General features: G+C 43.6%; 1 protein-coding gene across 2 annotated transcripts in view; it reads left to right on the forward strand.

Moving 5' to 3' along the window:
* Positions 1-23,769, forward strand: part of ETF1 (eukaryotic translation termination factor 1) — a 193,322-nt gene that overhangs the window by 13,257 nt on the left and 156,296 nt on the right. For both annotated transcript variants that reach the window (XM_086931443.1, XM_086931442.1), the window contains 2 exons: positions 10,242-10,381; positions 20,742-20,880. In XM_086931443.1, coding sequence (XP_086787569.1) covers positions 10,242-10,381; positions 20,742-20,880 — 279 coding nt within the window. The remainder of the gene's footprint in view (positions 1-10,241; positions 10,382-20,741; positions 20,881-23,769) is intronic.

A 23,769-nucleotide genomic window follows, 5' to 3' on the forward strand; every position in this document is an offset into this window, starting at 1 on the left:
AATTTCCCTCCTAAATGCATGAACACTTTAACCTGTTAGGTGTGTCGGACAGCCCCCGGCTGCCCGATGTCACAGTGGGCATGTGTGGAGGACGGCCGGGGCTGTCTGAAACACGCCCACTCATTAAATCATCCGCACCACAGCGGAATTTGCGCAGAGGTAAACTGGTTAAAGGAGGCCAGAAGACCAACCACAAGATCATACTATGCTTCTAAATGTAAACATTTTGTTCACTGCTGTGCTTCAAATAACATGAATCCATCAACACTATCAGAACAGCAAATGTTCCTCATTTTGTCTACAAAAAGCTAATTTAGCATACTCCTAATCAATAAGCCTACATTTATCAGCTATTGCAGCTTACCTTCAAATTAGAAAACATCCATCCCTTTTCCGCATACCTGTTGTAAATGCTTTAGTGGAGGGATTAAAAAGGGTTATTACACTACCAGTGCCTACATGGAACCTATACATTGTGTTACCGACTCATGGGTCCACTTTTTGAGCCATTACACAGATGTCAAATACAGTTCCTAACATGGAAGGTCGCTTTCCTTGTGGTAATTACCTTCCTAAAAAGTCGGTGAACTGTGCGCACTATAAAGATACCATATTATCAAGTATTCCCAGACAGTGTGCTTACGCACAAACACACATTTCTACCATAGGTCATTTCACCTTTTCACTTAACTCAAACTTTGGACATACCTGTTTTCTTCCCAAAACCGGAAACCGTAGCAGAAAGAGTATTACATACGCTAGATGTCAAACATGCTCTTATGTACTAACTGGAAAGAACAAAATACTTAAGAAAAACTCATATTTGTGGCATTTTGCAATCCACATAAAGGCAATGCTATCTCATACCCAGGAATAGCAGAATGGATAGTTAAATTCATATAAACTTGCTATGCAGAACCCAAAAGAACACTAGCAGCCATGCCTAGAGCTCATTCAACAATGAAAAAAGGAGCGTCCATGGTTTTTCTAGGGAATAATCCATGATTTGACATTGCCAAAGCAGCAAAATAGATAAACTCTCGTATCTTTTACTAAACACTATTGTGTAGATGTGCAAGCCAACCGGCATCAAGTAGGGCAACATGATATTGCATGGGAAGCATTTCGAGAGCAGCAAAAACTCTACAAAGAAAAGCTACGCGAGAGCAAGCGATCAAGAACAGATATTTTCCGGATAAAACTTTTACACAATGCAAAAAATCGCAACTCCGATGAATTCTGGCAAACAATTAATGAATTGGATCGGCCAAGGTACATTTTAACTTCAAATGTACTGGAACAGGTATGGGTAAACCCTCACTCACCCTCACTCACCCTCACTCACCCTCACTCACCCTCACACAGTGCAATAGTTCTCAGACCATTTCAGTTAGAGCTTTTAGAAATGTTTATGGATTTTTTTATTTGTAATACTTTAGCATTGGCTACAGGAAACAAAAATGCTAAACATTTACAAAATAAACCCATAAACAATTCTAAAAGCACTAACTCTAATGGTGCGAGACCTATTGCATTTCCAATGCTTGTTACCTTTCCTATTGAATAACATTGAGTGCCCGAAGGCTCAAAAGCACCCTGCACCCAGCCGCCACGAGCCTTTGGCCGGGCACCCTGTGTCCTAATCTACTTCCCCATTTGCCCTGAGCAAGTGACCAGGACCCCAGCTCCCATAGCCGTGTGGCCTGCTTGTCAGCCGCCACCAACCGAGGGCCCCCTGCCTCTCATTGGATAACATTGGGCCTAACTACCTCTGCACCCTGCTGCCCCTGTGCCGTTGAGGGTGTACCAACTGTACCTACCTGACCCTGGGAAACCCCGGAGTCTATGCTCAGAACCTTAACTCTGCCAGTCGAGTACTTACCTAAACGCCGATAACTCACTTTTCTTCCATAGCCTAACATTGCCTGGTTTCACTAGGAAATTCTTTTAAGTCTTGAGTTTTGGAACTTTAACATATTCATCTAAAATCAGCCAAACCACGAATTCCGATTTAGTCGCTTGTTATCAGGAGAGACCTCAGTGCTGTATCTTTTAGCTCAGTACTGACCCTGAAAAGTAATTTAAAATCACTGCTATAACCAAAACACTTTTACTTAACTGTTTGTAGGAAATGTCCCAGGACTGAATCTAGGGTCCAGTCCTGTGGTTAGAAAAGTAATCTACAAAGTAACTAATTACATTTAACTAGAAATTCCAATTGAGCTCAATGTTGCATTGTGTTTGAAATTGTGTTGGCTATTGCAACAACTGTAACTATTGTAATCAAAAAGTCTATTACCTATTTGAAAAGTATTTAACTAAAGTAACTCATTCTGAGAAAGTATATTTTGATTCCTTGTTGGTTCTAAAATGAAACCACTATATCTTTTGATACAAAAGAATTGGCCTAGAGTTCAGTCCTTGAGTGTGTGAGACCATTTGCGGACTGTGTGTACAACAAATGCTTTAACACTATCCTCTGATACTGCCCTACTGCTCGACCAAGGTACCACTTTAGAGAGTAAGGTTATACCTAAGTTTAACCTCTGCCAAACCTCTGGGGACTGTGGACACTGTGCACACTCTACCTTTCTTTTGTCCAGTATATACAGAGCCACTTTCTTACAGAATGTTTTTCTTACTCAGGGCTGGAACCTGGAATCAGCCCTGTTGCATTTCTTGTAAACAGTTGAAAGAAATGGTTAGGAAAATCGGCACTTCGAAGTATTCCTATGGAGGAAAATTGAGTTAACAGTAAATCACGGTTATAATTACTTTTCAGGTTCAGTGCTGGGCTCAAATATACAGCACTAGGATCTCTCCTGATAACAGGTTAGTTTTCGTTGATCAGATGATTTTTAGTGATTATTTTAAAGTTGCAAAACTCGACACTTAGAAGAAATTCTGAGTAAAATCCAGCCAACGTACCCTATGGAGTATTGGCCTATGCGTGCGTCTTTTTTACCAAAAAAAAGGCACACAATTGGCCAACGGCGGGCACATTGTTCCACCCATCGCCTATCTGTGTCCGTTACCCGCACCCCTGCCATGTGGTTTCAATTCTCGATAATTGAAACCATATGTCTTGCTGTGGCGCTCGCAGGCTTTTTTGCTTTTAAATAGAGATCGCTTTCACTTTCGCTATGTCTTTCACTGCTGCTTGTTAAGCTAGGAAGAGGGAGATTTGGTGAAGAGCAAACTGAGCATTTAATTTTCCTGATTTACATATATTAACGCGAGCAATTTTCGGCGGGAGACAGCTAAAGTAAAGCATTTTTTGGACTTTTCTCTGGGACTTTTGGGTCAATACAATATTTAAAGCAGAACAAGTTCCCAAATGCAGTGTAATCTTGCCTACAAAGCCAGGGCTGAATGAATAGTGCACGTGGAATATATAGGGATGGCTACAAAGCAACTGTGCAGAACCACACGTGGTTCTCTAAAAGTTTAACATTTTGAATGGACTGACATTTTAGTCATTTCAGCCACATTAACGTCTCCTGGGGTTTAGCAATCGCGATTGTTGGATTCGCTTCTACTCTACCAGAGTCTACCACACATTTAAGAGCACAGTCAAAGTGCGCGTTCTCTTTTACATTTAATTGATGTCTAATGAGGTCATTGGTTGAGCAGCCAGGTGATTTGCATACACCCCGTTCAGGTTTGAAGAGAGCCTTGTGCATCTTGCGCGGCATTGAATGGGACAGGTGAGACATTGAAAGGTTGGTGACCAGATGAAGCCCGCGGTTACTGCTGCTGGCGCTCTTTATGCCGCTTGTATGTCCTGCCAGGAGCGCATGTAAATCTGTCTTAATTCCATAGAAAGAGACCTTGCATTTCCTCTCGCTCTTTTTCTGAAGTCTGCGCACTACACGTAAGATACTTCACCAGCTGAAGTACTGGAGGTATAAGAATATTTTTTTCTGGTCCTATTTAGTTGTTTTATGGTGTTTGTTTATCCGAATTTACTTCTTGTTCGCTGGTAGAGCACTCTGAATGCCTTTAGACAAAGTCTGCGCCATACAAAAATCGCTTAAAAGTTTAATAAATTTGCATGTGTAGTATTAGTAGCCCATAGGACAAATCATTCTGAGACTTTAGTATCGCTTTCTAGAGCAATTATGCGGTCGAAAGACTGCAGGTTAGGAAGCCAGAACAAAAATAACTGTTGCTTTTGTGTTAACTATATTTTTTTCAAAAGCATGTTACCTGCTGTGACTTTTTTTTTTTGTATATTGTTTTTGTAAATGCTAAAAACGCAACCGTGAGTCCTTTTACGGGACTGAACAGACTGCGTTTACATTTGACAGGGGCAACTATTGTAAATATTATTTGACCTTAATGCACAGAGTCTCCGGTACTGTTGTTTCAGTGATTAGTTTGCAATACGTGATTTCTGTTTATCTACATCGTAGGAAAGGCTAGAGGCATCTAGTAAAGTTATTTGTTTAACTGGGAAGCCAAATTACTGAAGCTATTGGGACACCAGTACATATGTACAGAGAAGATTTTAAAGCATGAGCAAAGTATGCAGTTGCTCAGGGCCCTACCTTTCCGTGGGCCCCAAGGAAAGTAAACAATCTCGCTAGTAAGCGGCCTCTCTCTATTTTCATATCTTGGACAATCTCTGCCTACCCCTGACTCTGTCTCTCTCTCTCTGGCGGCATAAAGGAGTCCTTAAAAGCCCTATGTCACCTGTTTTTGTGTGAACCCTCTTTCTGAAAGAACTTTTGGCATCATGGGATCTTCGATATGCAGTACGTCTTGCATTGCTGAAAGTTTGAACTATTGGAATTGCAAATAATGATGCAATGCCAGTAGCTCAAACTTTCAATAATTCGAGAACTATTGCATTGCAAATGCTTGTTATAAATTGAAGTTGGATTTCTTGAGTCGTGTCAATTTCTTCTTAAATTGTTTTGGTGCTGTTTGAATGCTTTACACTAGTTCCTCTGTGTAAGCCTTGCTGCGCACTTCCACAGCTACCCATGGTTCATCTAAGGGTTTTGAAAGATGAAACCTACTGGACCTTAATGGGTAGGTAAGTGTATTGCATGGTGAGGTTACACAACCACACTGTATAATTTCCTCACAGAAGCCATCCCTCCACCTTAAGAGTCCAGGACATTCATGCTATGATCCTGATGTTTCAACCTTTGACCTGGGTCTCGGTGAGAGTGGCTCTGCAGCTTCTGGACCTCTTGGCAGCCTGCATCCTCCGTGTATATCATACCAAGTGGCACGTGTGGGCTCTGTAGTGGAGTCTCAGTGGCTAAACACCAAGCCTCTCAGATTGCATCTAGAAGTCAGAGACTGCAAAATACCTGCAGTGGTGGCTGCTCAGCTGCAGTTGAACAGACTGCAGACCCCTATCCCACTTTGAGCTAACAGTTGTGACTGATGCATTGTTGCTGCTTTCGGTGGAGAGGGATCGTCAGTGAGTAGAGGAGATCAGATGATACTGGTTCTCGGCAGAGGCTCGCCCCCATATCAACTTGCTTGAGTTGCAAATGTCAAGATAAAAACACGATTTAATGACCTATTTATTGCTCATTCACTTTCTGAATGAACAGTTCCTTTCCAGCCCAAGGTTACTCGCCAGATGGGACTAGTAGGTGCTAAAAATAGCTCGACCTGATAAAATTGTACTTGCAATTGCAAGTGGGCGAGTAGATTTTTGAAGGCCTGGAAGAGTGAAGGGTTTGCTTGTTCGAGGCATGTGTGCTGTAGATATACATGCTTTGCATGCTCCTGTCTATCACCGAAAGGAGGAGTCTCCTTACCTTGTGACTAGGAAAGACTTCTTCGAAGAAAAACAACTTGAAAACATATGGACCCATCACTGATGGCAGGAGTATGCAAAGTACGCCAATCTACAGCTCTACATGCCAAGAACAGATGCTTACTAAGTACGTAACATAATCCTTATATATCGCTTCAGGGGTGTGGACATTTTTTAAAAATCTACTTGGCCAAGTTACAAAATGTCACAGAAATCTACTTGCCCGTGGAAGATATCTGCTTGCCCTACCTACTCCATAACTAACTAAGGTGTATTGCACGGAGAGAAGCTTACTGCAATCAGTGCAACATACTGTCAAATATATATATATATATATAATCTATCCAATGCAAGTCCAGTTATTCAGTGCACGGTCATGCACACTTAAATGCAAGTGTTGTACAGGCTGGTTGTACAGCATGTGTGCAGATGCATCAGCTGGCACTGCACCCAATTATCAACCAGTTTGCATGTGACAGATTTTAAAATGTAGAGATTTAGTACCTAAAGGTTGATATGCAGAAATGACTACATTTCTTGAAGCGTCTTTGGCACAGACTGTGTGTTAGAATATGAACCTGTAGGACAGAAGGGTGTTCTCCATCCTAGCGCCAGCTCGTATCTTTCCAGTTTTAAAAATACTCCCACGTGATGCTCAGATATATATGTGGATGGAAATAACTGCACTTCTTGGCAGAGCTTATGAACTGTTCATGGGGCAGCAAACATTACATAGCAGAGGTGCTTTGATTCAGTGAGACAGTATCCACAACTAAAGAATAAACAAGAGGAAGGAATGGGCAATTAAATCAATCTCACCTTTTACATTGCTGGTGTGCTTGTATTATTGTGTATTCACTGCTACATCTCCACATTCTTCTCACAGAAGTATATGCAGCACTGGACGTAGCAGTACAGGATTCTCTTGTTCACAGTACTGGTATAGTAATGGCACCAGCAGAGTAAGCTTCCCTAACGGAGGTGCAGCTCAGCAATAGATGTGCAAGTTTCTCTCACTGAGATTTGTAAAGTAGTCCCTCTTTTCTTTTAAATCTGAGTTCTCTGCCACTAGTCTATCTCTTCAATGTCCTCAGCCCCCCCCTGCCTACCCAGATGTCTGTTATCCTCCGGGAAATCGTGTAAATCTGTTGCTGGGTGCGGACATGGGAGTTGTGGGAAGCCAGGTGAAATATACAGTTGTAACGGTGCAGCAACTAGTTCTATCAGTTTGTTTCTTTCAGAAGCTGAGCATTCCAAGGGTCTAAGGTGTGATGTTGAAGGAGTATTTGTGTCACCTGCATAGTTACAGCATGTAAGGTGAAATTTATTGGTCAGTGCCGGTAATGACTTCATGTAAAGGTTGAAAAACATGGGTGAGATGATAGAGGCTTGAGGGACCTCTGCTTTTGTGAAGTACAGTTTGGACGAGAAAGGGGGGTTATGGATGACATTAGTTATGTTGTAAAGGTAGGATTTGATCCAGGCTAGAGCAGTCCCCTCTATGCCGGCCTCGTAGAGTCTTTGTATTAGTGTGTTTTGGTCAGCCGTGTCAAAGGCAGCTGAGAGAAGTAATGCAGAAACGCTGTTCCGGTCAACTCTTTTCTTAAGGTCATCTCAAATGGCAACAAGAGCAGAATCTGTTCCTCTTCCTGGATGGAATCCTGTTTGGAAGTCTAAGTATGGAATTATCTTCAATGAATTGTAACATATGGGCAAATACTGCTCTGTATATCAGTTTGCCCAGGAATGGTCCATTTGTAATCTGTCTGCAGTTGTCTGGGTTAATTGGGTCCAGGTTTGTTTTCTTCAGTACTGGGCATATGTAAGGCTTTTTCTAGTTCTTCTGGAAATATTCCAGTATTTAAGGATCTGTTTGATTCTTCTTACCAGTGTGGCAGAGGAGGTAGCTAGAAGAATTTTCTTGAAGGTTTTGTGTGGACACTGGTCCGAAGGGCTGCCGGCAGGCCTGCTTGCTTTGACCAGGTCCATAAATTCATTGTGTGAAATTTGTTTGAAGGAATGGAGAGGCTGGGTTAGCATATTCTCGGATTGTTGTTTTGGAAAAGCGTTGGTCCTGGTATTTTCTTCCTTTGTTTTAAACAGGAGTTTAAGGTGTCTGCTTTGGTTGTGTAATGATGTGCCAGTTTGCATGTGAAATCGGGAGTAATGGGATGAGCGCCTTCTAGGCAATTTGGTTTACAATATTCTGTGAGAATTTTATAGAATTCTTTATTTGCACCTTTAGCATTTTGAATTCAGTCTGAATAGCATCTTTTTATTTCTTTATTTTTAGCTTGTTTGATTGCTGACTTCTATAATCTGTTAGGTTTCTGTAGGCGAACTTTGTCTTGATTGGTGTTTTTTTTGAGCCTGGTACATTGAAGTTTTCCAATTCGCTGTTTTATCTCTTATCTGTTATCTCTGTATTTTCCAAGCTGCCGGTTTTTCTTATCATCTGTTGTGTTAAGGGTATAGATATCAAAAGCTTTGTGTAGCCACTCATATAGTTTTTTAACAGTTCGTGTCTAGATCTGTATTTAATTTTAGCTGTTTTGCTAAGTGTTCAAAATGTAGTTTATTCCACGGTCGATAGGTGAGTGCATCTAAGGTGCTTTTTGGTGTTGCTTTGTTTTTTATGTTGGAAAGCAAGCACATCGTTTGAAAGGTAACTAGTTTTATACTTTCAAAAATGACATCAAGGATTTGTCCAGCAATGGATGTGTGTTTTGTTTTGTGGACTATCTGATGTTGGTTCAGTGCGTCTAGACCATTGATTTTTTTTCGGATCAGGCATATTGGGTTTGTCAAATTAAATGTTATGCACAGCCAGAATGCATAGGCTGGAGTGTAGTTTTATCAGGTAAGAAACTGTCTAGAAATGTCTGTTAATGTTGCATTGCTAGTTGGAGGTCTGTAAAGGAGCAGGAAGTTACAGCAGGAAGATGGTGTAGGATTGCATCTGAAGAGCGCCTCGCAACCTTGTATGGAGAAGTAGTCTGCTTTAGCTATATTTAATGTTTGCTTGAACACAACCGCTAGGCCGCTACCTTTTGCCTATACGATTTTGTGTGATGTGATAGCCTAGAGGACTAGCTTCATGCAAGACTAGAGCTATATTATCTCACAACCATGATTCAGTTAAGAGTATGTCAGGCTGTGGGTCAGTGAAAAGGTTGTAGATGTGATGCTTGTTTTTAAAGAGTGATCGAGCATTTATTAGCAGCAGTGTAGAGGAAGTGCTTTGGTGATGGTGCTACTTTATTTTTTAGCAGAGTGAGCAGTATTTTCTGGCCTTGTAGCAAGTGTCCTTAGTGCTGGTATTAGCTCGGAGTATAGCAATAGTGTAGCTGTTCTATATTGTGTTAGTTGTCCAGTAGGCTAAGAAGGCATTTTGATGGTTATGCGCTTGTAGGTGGTGGAGATTGTAATTGTGGTTGAGGGTGATTTGGTGAGCTGTTATTTTTTGTGGAGCAGCCTTGTTGTGCAGTAGACGTGCAGATGAAAAATTGTGAAGTGGCATGTTTATCTTTGTTTCTGATAAGGGTGGAAGGTGTAGGAGTTAGGGGTGGTAGTGCAGCATGTAAGTCAGCATGTAAGTCATGTAGTAAGGTTCTAAATGGTCTATGACCGGCAGTTAAGAGTTGCTGTATATTTCTTAGGTTTCTTAGGTGTGGGGAAGAGAGAAAGCTTTGTATTGGAGTTTGTTCATGGTGTTTTATTTGTGTTGTCGGGAAGGTGGGAGTGGTTGTATGTTTTTAGTTTGTGACTGAAAGTATTATGAGGTGTTGTGTGTATGTGAGATTTTGTTGTACTGGTGTTACGTTTTTGTATTTGAGCAGTGTGACAGGAGGTGCTGGTGTATTTGTTTTCTGAGAAGTATTTTATTATCTAGTATTGTTGGCGAGTGGAAGCTGCAAGGTGAGGTGGTGCTGTGTTTTGGAACAGTGTATATGAACTTGAGCAAAGTCTGTGTTAGATTTGATGACTGAAAGAGGTAATGCGTGGTGGATTGTTTGTGACAAAAGGGGGGTTTGGTCAGTGTAATTAGAGCAGTGAGTACTAGAACATTTTATAACATTTTGGATCTATTCCATTAACGCATGACACTTTTTCAACTCTCATTAAAGTTGGGTCCAACTTATGAATCTAGTTTCTTCCTTTTTTTAAAACTTTTGGGTCATCATGCACTATCGTCTTCACAACCCACCAGCTCTCTCTGCTCTCTCCATGAGCACTTATCCAGTTCTTGTTGATTGTTTGCGTTTTCTGTTAAAATTGCTGTCTGGTGTAATAGGTTTGTGAAATATTGACCATAACCACTAAAACTATATACTGAAAATAAGACTCTGGCAATAGTTCAACATTGAATAAAGTATTGAAAGGAGGTGTTTGTCAAATCTGTTTCCTACTTTCACTGAAATGGGAATAAAACTGTATTAGTAATTTTTTTGTTTTGTAGTTCCTCCAAATGGACTAGTTGTCTACTGCGGAACAATTGTAACAGAAGAAGGAAAAGAAAAGAAAGTGAATATCGACTTTGAACCTTTCAAACCTATAAATACATCATTATATCTTTGTGATAATAAATTCCATACAGAGGTAAGTGGTGCAGCTTGAAATTCTAAAAATATATTTTTCACATTTACTTGGTGAATGGTGTGGAACAAACTGAACAGAGGTTAGATAGAGGCATGCTGGTTTGCAGAGCTTGATAACTGAAATCCAGGTATGGGACTGGTGGTCTGAGAATGTTGAGAAGCCCAGTTGAGGTCCTGAAGGACATTTACCCTCTTCACTGTTTGGGTGTTTGCATGACAAGTAAAAATTAATTGTTGCAGCCTCATAAATTATATTCCTCAACACTGGAAGCTTCAAAAGCTTGCCTCCTTTGTGAGCTTCCCCAGGCCAGTTGCTGTTTTCAGCAACTGGTTCCCACTGGTTCTGACCCCCACCTTGGGCTGGAGAATCGGAGCGGAAAAACAAGTGGGGAAGAGAGGTGTGCCCACCTCTGCCAACTCCGCCCCTCAGGTGGGGGTGGCAAGGTGAAGTCATCATGAGCCAGAGATCGCAGCGCACTCTCACCGAAGGAGATCTAGGTCTAGATGCAGGAGGAGATGGCACAGATCTCAAACGCCTACCTCCTCTTCCACTCGCATGTCACACAGAGACATTTCACCTACTCTTACTGACAGCCCGCCGTCTCCTCGTGATTCTAGATCTCCTTTGGTGAGAGTGCACAGGAGTGTGGCTGCGATCTCTGGCTCTTGATGGAGTACATTCTCTATCCACCGCCTCTACCATTCGAGCCAACAAAGACCTGTGAAGGGGGCTCGAGTACTGATGTGCCCTTGTAGCTGGAGTTGTGGCCCAGTGATGTAAGGGTCTGTTCCATCTTGACGAAAGATGGATGGAAGGCGATCTTTGCCCTTTTCGCCCCTCAGGAAAATGTGGAGGAGGAAGGGAGTACTCCCTATCTTGTGCAGGCCTGGTTGGAGAATCTTGGTGTCCCCTGGACACCGAGACCACGACCTCCGGAGATCTTGACGTTGAACCTCTACGAGAGCTGGGAGAACCTGTTCTCGACATCGGTGACGTGGTCAGGCTTACCAGACGGGAGACCTCTTTGGACTGGTGTCTCTAAGTTTATCTGGAACGCCTCTGCACAGAGTGCCTTCTAGACTTCGACTGTCCTGTCAGTGACAGACGCCTGCCTCGACGTCTACCTTCTCCTCTTGGACAGAGGACTCCATCTTGCAGTCGACCGACCTCTACGCCGACTGAGTACCGTGTTTCGACATCAGCTGCCTTTGTTCTGAAGACAGGTGTCTCGGCGTTGACTGGCAGTGTACTGCCGTCAGCAGAGATTTCTGCCTCAACGTCTAATATCTGTGCACTAACCTCAACAGAGTTCTGCCTCGACGTTGATGATTGAGTCTTACACCTCGACGTCGAAGATCTTTGGAATGATCTTGATGGAGACCTGTGCCTCGACGTACAATCATAGAAATGAAAGTTCATACAATTATGTAGACGTGTGTGTTCTCACAATATAGAGCAGGTCATACAAATCGCAGGTATAAAATACACAAGAACGGCAACATGACCGAAAAATGTCTGCATCCAGTGTTAACTAATGTAACATCCGTGCTGCTGCTATGGATTAGAGAGCAATACCACGTCCTCTCCTGTGCACTGCATATATATATATATATCACTGCTCCTTGTTCCACCTCGTCCGTGCCACTCTTGTGTGGCTGCTTCACGCGGGTGGTGCGCCCGCATCTATAAATGCTCGATTCTCCACGCAATTATTTAAGGACTCACGGTGAACAAACGGACTCGTTTCGGCAACCACCTTTGTCGATGGTGATGCGGTATGCACGAAACGGCCCTCTGTCCTTGAAATCGAAAACAACATGGCAGACATATTGGAATGTTATTTCATAATCAACAATACTTTTTACCACAAACCCAATACAGGCTACCACCCTTTGGGGTGGTAGCCTGGTACAGGTATATTGATTTTTTTCTAGTATGGAGGGGAACCTCAAACAGCTAAGTAATATGTTCAGGTTCTTAATGATAATAATTTAAATTTGTAATTTTGTGCGGAAATCAGTGACTAAGTGGTAAACTTTGTAGATCTGGAAGTTAGGATCATCGAAAAGAAACTGCACCAGACTATACAGGAAACCCGCTGCGGGCAATTCGATCTTGCATGCCCGCAGTGGACATCCCCTAAACTCATTAATAGCATCCCCTACGGGGAACTATTACGAATACGGAGGAATAACGGTTGGGAGGAGGATTTCCAGAAATTTGCAGGGGAGTGTTTAGAGAGATTTGAGGCAAGAGGTTATGGTGGACGGGTTTCGGATGAAGACCTGAGGAGAGTGAATCCTATAGCCAGAAGAGATCTTCTGGAGGATAAGGGGGAAAAAAGACTGAGGTTAGTGGTTTTCGAATGATCACTACCTTTTCACAGGATGCTGGATAACTTAGGAGCATTTTTAGAAGGCATTGGGACCTTCTTAAAATGGATCCAGTGATTGGGACAGATATCCCCAATCAACCATTGTTGACATTTCGGAAAGCCAGGTCTTTCAGATACTCTTTAACCAGCAGCTTTATGCGAAAAGAGACACCCAAGGCATTACATAGTGGTTTGAAGGGATTTTACTCCTGTGGGAAATGTAAGACCTGCATGGGAAGTAAAGGAGTCTTGACCTATCAAGTACCGGGGGTTAAGAAGCCGAAAAATATCAGCAAATTTCTGACCTGCAGTACACCGTGCACAGTTTGTCTTGTCTGCCCGTGTTGGCTTAAGTATATCGGGAGCACGATTCACCAGACCAAGGTACGAGTGTTAGAACACTCCAGAGCGATCATGAATGGTGACATGACTTACCCTGTCGCTCGCCATTTTAAGATAGAACACAAAGGGGACAGAACACAGCTAAGATTTTTTGCATTAGACCATGTCCCAATAAATCCACGAGGTGGTGACGGGGTGAGTAGTCTGAGGAGACTAGAATCAAGATTTATTATTGATTTGCAGACGAAAGCACCCGGAGGTCTAAATTCTCACAAGGAATTAGCTGTACATTTGGGAGAGTAACACTGGGATCTCTCTGGTAACAGGCGAGTAATTTCGTTTTCGTTGATCGGATGATTTTTAAGGAATATTTCAAAGTTAAAAAAACTCGACACTTTCCAAGTGAAACCCAGCCAATGTTACCCTATGGAGAAAATTAAGTTATCTGTCTTTGGGGAAGTACTCGACTGGCAGAGTTAAGGTTCTCTGGTAAGACTGGGGGGGTCTCCCAGGGTCAGGTAGGTAGTGGTTTCACCCTCAGCGGCACTGGGGCAGCCAGGTGCAAGGTGCAGAGTGAGTAGGCCCAATGTTATCCTGTGGAGGATAGGTGGCCTTTGGTTGGTGTCTGCTAGCAGGCTGACCACGCGGCTGTGGGAGCTGAGTTACTGGTCATTTACACAGACGAAGTGGGTAAGTAGGATAAGACAGTTGCTGCACTTCCAGTGGCATTCGGGCAGCTGGATCTGGGTGCAGGGTGCTTTTGGACCTTTGGGCGCCCAATGTATTTCGATGGGAAAGCTGCAAGATGAACAAAGACTGCAAGCTTTGGGACGGATATTCTTCAGGTGCGACCATGACTTCGAGAGGTAAGTTGGGAAGCTGTAGGATAGGTAGATACCCAGGAGTTGGGCACAGGGGGCCGTGGGGCGCCGGAGGTCCTTGGGGGCTGGATTGTGGGTCACAGTTGTGGGGGGGTGTCCTCATGGTCTTTGTTCACTCAAGCACAGACTGGGCTCTGCGGGTGCATAGTGTGCCCGATTCGCGGTTCCTGGCTGTCACCAGAGATTGTTGCTGTTTGAGCAGAACCACTGCTTGTTGGAGTCCCAGTCTTTAGATGAGCAAGGTAGTCTGGTCCTCTAGGCTTTTCGAGGTTTCAGACCACAGGAGATGCCCGGGTTTAGCAGGAGCAGGTTCCAGGTTCGACAGACCAGTAGGGCTGGGGCCAAGTCAGTTAGTGGTGTCCTCTTGTTGGCAGCTGCACAACAGGTCTTCTATCTTCTTGTTCTTCTTGTTTCGGAATCTGGATCTGAGGAAGGAACGTTCAGGGTGCCCCTAAATACTACATTTAGGGGTGTTACAGGTAGGGCAAGGGCAGGGACCAATGGGTCCCTGTCCTGGGGTGAGTACACCCCCTATCCTGCCAATCTCTAGTGGGGGGTGGCAGGAGCCTAGCTCTGATTGGGTAGGGCTCCCCATTCTCAAAATAGCAAGAGTCTGGAGTTGTGCTTTACCTTTCTCCCCCCCCCCCCCCACCTGAGGGGTGGGGTTGGCGCAGGCTTGCACACCCCCTTTCCTCACTTTGTTTTTCCCGCCTGTATTCCCACCAGAGTGGGGGTCAGTTGCTGAGTACAGCAAGTGGCCTGGAGAAGCTCACAAAGGCGGCATGCCTTTGAAGCGTCCCCTGCCCATCCTGGGGGAGGAGGCCTCGCACCTCACCCCAGGATGTGCATTGTTGCAGACCCACAAAAGTGGATGCTCTCTACCCAGGGGTCCAGCAACATGTCTGCTGAGTGGCAGCCTAGGCAGGCTCTCAGTCAGGACGCTGGTTGTGGGTTAGTTTCAGGGGGCAACTCTAAGTTGCCCTCTGTCGTACATTTTGCATTAAATCCCACACTGATGCCAGTGTGGATTTAATGTGCTGAGAACTTTGATACCAAACTGCTCAGTCTTAAGTGCAGCCATCATGGTGCTGTGGAGTTCGTGGTGACGACCTCCCAGCACCATATACTCTTAATAGCGGCACTGCACTTAGTGTCCAGGAATGGATCTGGGTACTGTAAGGGTACAGGGCTCATGCACCTGTACCCACACCACTGGCATAGCGGACCCAGCTAGAGGGGTGACTGAGGTATGCCAGGGCAGTGTGTTGTGGGCATGGCACACAGATATGTGTGCCATGTCAACTCTTTGTTTTACTCTGCACCCAGACACTCAGCCTTCAAAGGCAGTGTGTGTGTGTGTGTCAGGGTACAGGGCCCCAAAGGGTGGCACAATATGTGCTGCAGCCCTTAGGGGCCTTCTCTGGTCACAGTGCCCTGGGTACCTAGGGTACCATTTACCAGGGGCTGACATGTGGCCAGAGATGCCAATTGGGTTTAGGTTTCAATACAGTTTTAGGGAAGGAACACAGGCCCTGGGCACCTGATTAGCAGGAGCCCAGGGCACACTGTCAAAGCACGTCAGCAATTCAGAAAAAAGTGGGGGCATACCCTGCAAGAAAGATTGCACTTTCTCACATCTGAGCCCACAAGCTCAAGATTTTGCTTACTTTTTAATCAGTTCTGGCTTCTCAAATGCGCCTCTCCTCTGCCATGGTCCACTTCACGTCTTTGAACCAAGCTTGCTCGTAGGTCCTCTGAAGTAAATGGAGGGAGACTCTTGTAGAAGTGAAGCTTTATTCACAGGAGGAAAACAGCTTAACAACCACCAGGATATGAATGCCAGAAGCTCTGAGCAACTCCCACATAGAGAATATGGAACACACATAGAAAACATAACAATTCCAAGGAAATTAAATGTCATCTAAAAGGGATACTAAACACCCCCCCCCACCCTTAAAAAATAAATAAAAAAAAACAAACAAAAAAACCTAATGGACAAAATCACGTAACTTAACAGGAGTAGATTTGACACGAGAACTCCTCCTTAGAGGAGCATCAGTAACTTGTACATTATGATTGGGAACAACAGTATTAGTAATACATTGCTGAGTAGTATTGTCACAAAAAAATTGTCCTGGAGGAACTACAACGTTGGAAACCGTTTCATCATTGCCTCTAGCTGAAGTTTGGACATCACCACTAAATGTATCCAACAAAGCGGGGTAGAAATTATCACCAGAGACAATTGAAGAGGGTAGAGAATTCATTACCAAATTAGGTGCTTTACACAAACTCTTCGGAAATTCCACACTTTACCACCATCCACTCTAACGGCTTTACTGAACACTTCAGTAACCCAACAAGGGTCCGACCATTTGTTCCACCTAGAACCACAAGATTTGCCAAACTTGACTCGCACTAAATCACCGACCTTGATCCCAGGTCTAAAAGCAAGAGGACAACTAGAAGTACGTCTCATCTTTTCCTGGTATTTCAACACCTTATCTCTAACCAAGGAAGGATCAACACCAGGCTCAGAAGGAATTTTTAACTTCATCCACCAAGGTAACAATTTAGAACCAGGTTTACGACCTTTTAACAGCTCAAAAGGAGAAAAACCCGTAACCGAGTTAGAAGTACGGTACGAAAGAAGAGATGCGCAAAGAGTTTTCCTCCAATCTAATTTGCTTTTAACAGCTAGTTGTATGGACTCCTTGATGACCCTGTTAAAGCGCTCCGTTTGACCATTGGCTTGAGGGTTGTAATTAGACACCCTTTTATGTACAACTCCACACCTGTCAAACGACAAACACACTACTGACAAATTGCGGACCGTTGTCCGATACCAGCTCGGCTGGAATCCCCTCCCTGCAGAATATTTCATCAAGGAATTCAACGACTTGAGAAGAACCAACTCTGTCCACAACCTTTACCTCCGGCCACTTGGAGAAGTAATCAATCAAAACTAGAATAAAAACAGATCTATTGTCCGATAAATCCAGAGGACCAATGATATCAATCCCAAGTTTTTTCCAAGGGCACATGGTGTACTCAATGGGAGAAACATCCGATTTGGCAGCCAAAGGTTTAACAGATTTATCGCTACTGGCACAAGGAGAGCATGAGCTAACCCATTTGTCTACCATCCTATCAATGCCAGGCCACCAGTAAAATTCACGGATGCGTCTTTTAGTGTTAGACATCCCCATGTGAGCCTCATGCGCCATAGAAATTATTTTTTCTCGTAAACTGCAGGGAGGAACTATCTTATCACCTCTGATTACAAAACCTGATCAAACATGAGTTCCTCTTTTATTTTACTAAACGACAAAACATCGCCAGAAAGTTTTCTCTCTTCGGGCCACCCTTGCTTACAAAAATCCACCACATTAGACAAGGAAAAAGCTTGACACATAGCATCCCTCCAAACAGTCTCAGAGATAACACTAGACGTGGCATTACACTTCGCATCATTAATATCATCAATGGTTAAAACCACGTCAACATCCCGAGGAGTGTTTGTTACCTCGAAGAAACACAAGGTAAACTAGACATGCAATCTGCATGGACATTTAAACGACCAGGCACATATTCCACTACACATTGAAACTCTTGTAGCTTGGCAGCCAAACGTGCTAAACGTGCTGTCAAAGTACGACCACCACCAGCAGCTAACATGTTTATCAAGGGTTTATGCTTGTATCAAACAAGGGCTTCCTGTTTACATAGACCCCTAGGTCAGGGAAAATACACAGTGGAAAAAACAACCTAGGCGGAAGTTTTTGGATTGCCTACACAATGGTCACAGGACAAAAAATAGAGAGACAGTTTCCAAAAAAAGAGAGTTTGAACTTTTTTTTATAAAAAATATACTAAATAAATGTATTATAAAGAGAGACAATAAAAAATGCATATATCAAAGAACAGAATAAGAATACATTTCAAACTTATAAATCACAATAAAAATCACATTTTGATTCCTTTCACAGAATTAAAAAAGTGGGTGGTGTGTCACACACCACCCACTTTTTTAATTGAGTCTATGAGCATCGTGATTTCTATACCATTTACCAATATTTTATCCTTGGGAAAACCTTTGCATTTGGTGTCACCAACACACAACAAAGTGTTGATTTCCTGAATTTCTTCAGGATTTTCGTACTCCGATTCAGTTAATAAGTTTACTTTCTGTGGAGATCTGCACATTTTACTAAAATGCCCTGGCTTTTTACATTCTACACAAATTTTATTCCACGCTGGAGAGCCTCTATAATTACCAACGTGATCATTCCCACCGCACCTATAGCAGATCACTGGGTTTTTCTTGCTAGTGAATTTGTTGTCTTTTGAAAAGTACTCTTTTCTAGTTTGAGTGAAAGGAAACTTCCTTTGATTATGGACCTCTTTTACTAAAGCAACTTCTGGAATTATTACCTTATGCTTAACATCTTGGCCCCTGATCTCACTAACAGAGTTCTGATTGTTCAATCCCTTTAGCTATGTTCAATACAGGATTTAGAGAAGACTCTGTTCCCATCCATAAACGTTCTTGTATTTTCTTACTTTTAGTCTTCATCATTATTTGATCTCTTAACACCTGCTCAAAATTAATCGTTTCAGAAGCGCAAGAACCAGCCAAAGTTCGTAATGCAGCTACATAGTTTTCAATTGACTCGTCGTCTTTCTGAGCTCTAGAATAAAATTTAAACCTCTCCATTACTGTATTTATTTTCCTACTAAACCTAATAGCTAATTGTTTTATAACCACCTCAGAAATATTAAAATCGCCTGCCTCATCAATGGGAGGTAAATTTTCTAACTCTTTAAGACCTGCGCCACCTAAACAATTTTTTAAAAGAGCTAATTTTCTTTTAGGAGAACATCCATCTTCCTCCACTACATCCACATAAGCCAGGAATGTGGGATGCCACAAGTCCCCCTCTACCTTAGGATCCCCAGCAACAGATAAAAAATGTGGAGGAGAATTAATAATGTTAGACATTTTGAATAACATGAAGTAGATAAAAGAAATTGTTCAGTAAATAAAATAAAGAACTAATACAAAAAATGTAGTCACCGTCGTCAACTTGAGGGTATCTGAAAGTTCGATGTCAGTGAAATGATCGCGGAACTGTCCCAGCCAAGCAGATGTCCATTGTGTGCACAAACGCTGAAAATAAACCAGTCGGGACTGAAATGCGTAGAATAACAGTCAGAGGAGATGCAATAACAAAAATAAACAAAGAAAATGGCCGCCGTGTGACGTGAAGACGTGGAGCGTGACCTCTGACACCTTCTTGACGCTTCAGTGAACGCGATGCCGAATGTTGACACAGCGCTCAGGCAACAAAGGAACTTCGAAGCTGAGACGTCGATTCAGAAACAGACACGCTCACCAAGGTAGAATGTTACTCCGGTTTAAAAAATGCAGGAGCAGCCAAGGTATGAATTAAGATTAAGGAGTTTATATTTCCATAACTTCGTTAAGATAAACTTGGTGCACTTTGAGGCGAAATAAAAATAAAAAAAACGAGTGAAAATCGAAGTTGAAGGAAATTAAATCGTGGCAAATAAAGTTTGAAAGCCAGAAAAACAAACAGTTTGAAGACAATGTCAAAACACTGCCGCAGGTGCGATCAAAAGCACGTAGGTTATTGCCGCCGCTGGTGCAATCATTTACACATAAAAAAAAATGAAATACCTTTTAAACATGTGAACGCTGTTCCTCAAGTCTTCCTCTACTTTTAAATTTAAAAAAAAATTGTCCTGAGAAGATAGGTCCTTCTTCAAGATCCCGATTGTCGCCAGAATATGAAGTAAATGGAGGGAGACTCTTGTAGAAGTGAAGCTTTATTCACAGGAGGAAAACAGCTTAACAACCACCAGGATAGGAATGCCAGAAGCTCTGAGCAACTCCCACATAGAGAATATGGAAAACACATAGAAAACATAACAATTCCAAGGAAATGAAATGTCATCTAAAAGGGATACTACATCCTCTTGTAGACAACCATCTTATGACTATTCTCCTTTTCTACAATAATAATTATCCTAGAGCCGTTTATTTAGATTTTACTTTCATGTTTCTCGGCGAAGGAATGACAAAGTTCACCTGTACATTAAACATTTGCTTAAACTGTAATATTTGTACCTTTTAGTGCCACTGTCTTTAACCTAGTGCTGAAACACCGTATCGAGCAGACTGCTTTACGGAGAAGGAATAATTGCTCTGTTTGAGGCAGAACATGTATGCTTGAGACCTGTTTAGGATCCTCTGACTGCAACAGAAGTTTAACTACCCAGAGGTATAATTAGGCAGACTTATTTGCAATCATTATTGATAAACAATTTGCAAATTTGGGATAAGGATACGAGGTTCAGAATTTGTAGAGAATATGAAGTAATGTAGTAGTTGTGATCTAGCCTAAATTATTTAGCCAGTAGCAAGTGGTTGCATGTTTGTCTTGTTTTCATTTTGGAGAGCTTGGAGGGTGCTGAATTGCAAATAATTGATAGGTGGTGAATGTGTTATCTATCTCACCGTTTCAGAACCTTTCATATAGGAATTTGTTTACATAGTACCACCTCCACTGATTTTAATGATCATTTAACAAATTGATTCATTATTTTACTGTTCTAGAGGTACCAATAGACTCTTCTCTGGTTCCATATCATATTTAGAGTGTTGCCCATAACAGTAACCAGTATCTGATATAAAATTATGGATATTCCTCAAAATTGAATTTTTTAATGTTTATTCCAGGCTCTCACAGCACTCCTGTCTGATGATAGCAAGTTTGGCTTTATTGTGATAGATGGAAGTGGTGCACTGTTCGGCACTCTTCAAGGAAACACAAGAGAAGTCCTCCATAAGTTTACTGTGGATCTCCCAAAGAAGCATGGTAATATATGTGAAATACCTGCAATTTAAATAAATTAACTTTTTTCACCGAAGCTTATTACTTTTTGACATGCAAGTCTTTAAAACCACCACAGCTTCTGAGAACGCTACATTGAGCTGCTTCAAATAATTATTCTTGGTGTCCTCGGCGACATGGATGACGAATTATTCTACTTTCGCGGCACCATGACCAATTATAAAAGGATTTTTAATGATCAGCAATACATTGGATGAATTTCTTATGTTAAAAATCCACCAGTGTCGGAAGCTGGCTCTGCTATACCAAAAAAGGGGTATAGTGTTCACAGAGTCCAGTTAGTCCCCAAAGGCAGGTCAGAGGTTAAAATGAATAATACCTTACTCTCATGTTAGTGGTAGCGGAGCTGAGCAGTTAAACTTCTCAGAGGGTAGTATTAAGCATTTGTTGTACATACTCTGGCAAGAAATTATGTCGCACAATCAGACTTATTCAGACCAATTGGTTATATAAAATGTTTTTATTTTTTTTTTATTACTAGAACCAAGAATCACAGCTAAGTTAGTTTGTAAATATGGCAATACTTTTCAAGAATGCAGTTTGGTTTTGTGAATGCAGTAAATGCTTTACAGTTTTAAGAAAGCTTTCTGTAGATGTCAGTCCAATACAGTTTTAGACTTTACAATGAGAAAGATATACAACGCAATGTTATGATACAGTTCAATGTATTCCCATGGAGGAAAACAAGGTTAGTGACTTACAGATAAGTGCTCAGTTTTATGATTTAGTCTTGAGTTTGTCGAACTTACACCTTTTCGGGGTCAGGTAGGTAAAGAGTGCACCCTCAGTGGTACAGGGGCGTCCGGGTGCAGGGGTAAAAGGAGAGGTAGGGCCCAATGTAGTGCTGTGAAGACAGGTGGTACTCTGAAGAGCACCGGTCACAGGTAGGTATCTGCAGTTTGCGGGTCTGGCCCAGGGATCGAAGGTAGGCACAAAGAGTCCCACAAGTAGGCACCAATATCACACCTCCAGTGGCCCTTGGGCAGCAGGGTGTGCAAAGTAGGCAATGGGCTGCAGTGCAAACTAATGGAGGGCTGCGGGCTCAGCACAGGAGGCTTGGAGAAGGGATCCAGCGACTGGAAGGCTAAGTTTGAGTGTTGCTGGGCACAGTCTCACTGTCAATTGGGCACCCCAGGGCCAGGGGGCTGCGGGTGCAGTGGTGTCCTCTGGTGTTGGTTTTTCTCTGTAGGTCTGGTTGCGAGGACCCTTCAAGATGAGGCTGCAGGCGGCGCAGTGGAGGGTGGAGAAGGTCGTCCAATGCTGGATCCCAGGTCAGGATAGCTGGGCGTAGATCTTGCTGTGATGATGGCACACTCTGACTCGGCCTGCGGGCATCCGGTGCAGAGTGGTGCAGACACACGGTTCCGTCTGGATCCGATGTCTGAGAAGGAGTTGGTTGTTGGAAAATCCAGTGTCCGTAGGAGATCAGAGTCTTTCCTTGAAAGCAGGACCGGTCTCTGAGGTGCTTCGAGGATGCTGGCTGCAGGAACAACCAGTTTCAGTTTTCATGGGTTCTGAAGCAGGAGACTGGCCGGTAGGGCTGGGGTCAATACAGTTGTCGTCCTGATCGCTGCAGCACGGCTCTTCAGTCCTTCAGCTTGTCGAATTTAAGGAGCAACGTTCAGGGGTGCCCCTAAATACTTGAATCTGAAAGAGACACGGTAGTGATAGATTCCTTACCTTCGAGTAATCCCCAGGCGTCAGACAGGATCCGGAAAGTTCTTGCTTAACAGTACCACTGCGCATCAGTAGGTGGCGTCGTGCATCTCCGCGTTAGTCACTGGCGTCGTGATCTTCGAGATGACATCACGGAGGGTAGTTAGGTGCCACCCATGGGCTCTGACGTCTGTTCTTTCTTTTTCCACACCGAAAGCCAAGTTCCGGATTGAGCACGTACCTCAATCATTTTTTGACTAAGTTTTGAGACTCTCGTCTCCTTCTCTTGTCTCCTGGTGCACGTAGGGATGTCCGGCTTTAAGTCTAGTGCTGCCGTAATATGTCGGTAGCGGACCCCCACGATGTGTGCCTCTACTGCTTGGAGACAGACCATGACTCCCACTCCTGTCAAGACTGTTGAGCCATGGCCCCGAAGGCCTTGCGGGAGCGGCGCTGGAAGTTGCTGGAGGTCCGTCACTCCTCACTGCCGCTCCAGGTCTAGGGGCTGTTCGCGGGACCGGAACCGTCACATCTCGGGCTCTAAGTCTTTGCCTTCAGATTCCGGTAAGTGATGCCATAAAAAGTCAAAGAAGCGTGTTCGCTCTCCGACATCCCCCTGTCACTCCTCGGAGGCGGACGAGGGGGGGACAGGGGCTTCCCCGGAGCCTGGGAGTCCTGCGGCCCACCAGTCATACCCGGGTCCTGTCTGAGACTCCCGAACAAATGCAAAAGTTTCTTGCTGCCATGGACCGCCTTTTTAGGCCTCTGGCTTCTGCTGGCGGTCCCGTGCACAGATCCCGGCAGGACCGGCGCCAGCCCCGGGGCCACAGGATCCATACAGTCTGCTCCGGCCCCAGCGCCACAAGGTGCAGGGCCCCAGGCTCCTCCACAGGCGTTGCACTGGGCGCTGTTTATCCGACCTCTGCCCCGGTTCTCGGACCATTGCGTTCCAATCTGGGATCTGCATTGGGATACGGCTCCGGCTGGGCCCTGGCCAGCGCCCTTTTCGGCACCGATCCCGATGCTGCTTGCCCCAGCTCCGGCCCTGCCACCACGGCTGGCTCCCTCTACTCTGGAGCCAGACTAGGATTGGGATGGCTTGGAGCACACTTGTGCACGACAGTGTGACTCCGAGCAGGATTGGGTAGACTACTTTCAAGATGCTGGCAAACTTGATGTGTCTTCTGACCCGGGGTT

This window comes from Lissotriton vulgaris, chromosome 7 (assembly GCF_964263255.1).
Source record: "Lissotriton vulgaris chromosome 7, aLisVul1.2, whole genome shotgun sequence".
Taxonomy (NCBI): domain Eukaryota; kingdom Metazoa; phylum Chordata; class Amphibia; order Caudata; family Salamandridae; genus Lissotriton; species Lissotriton vulgaris.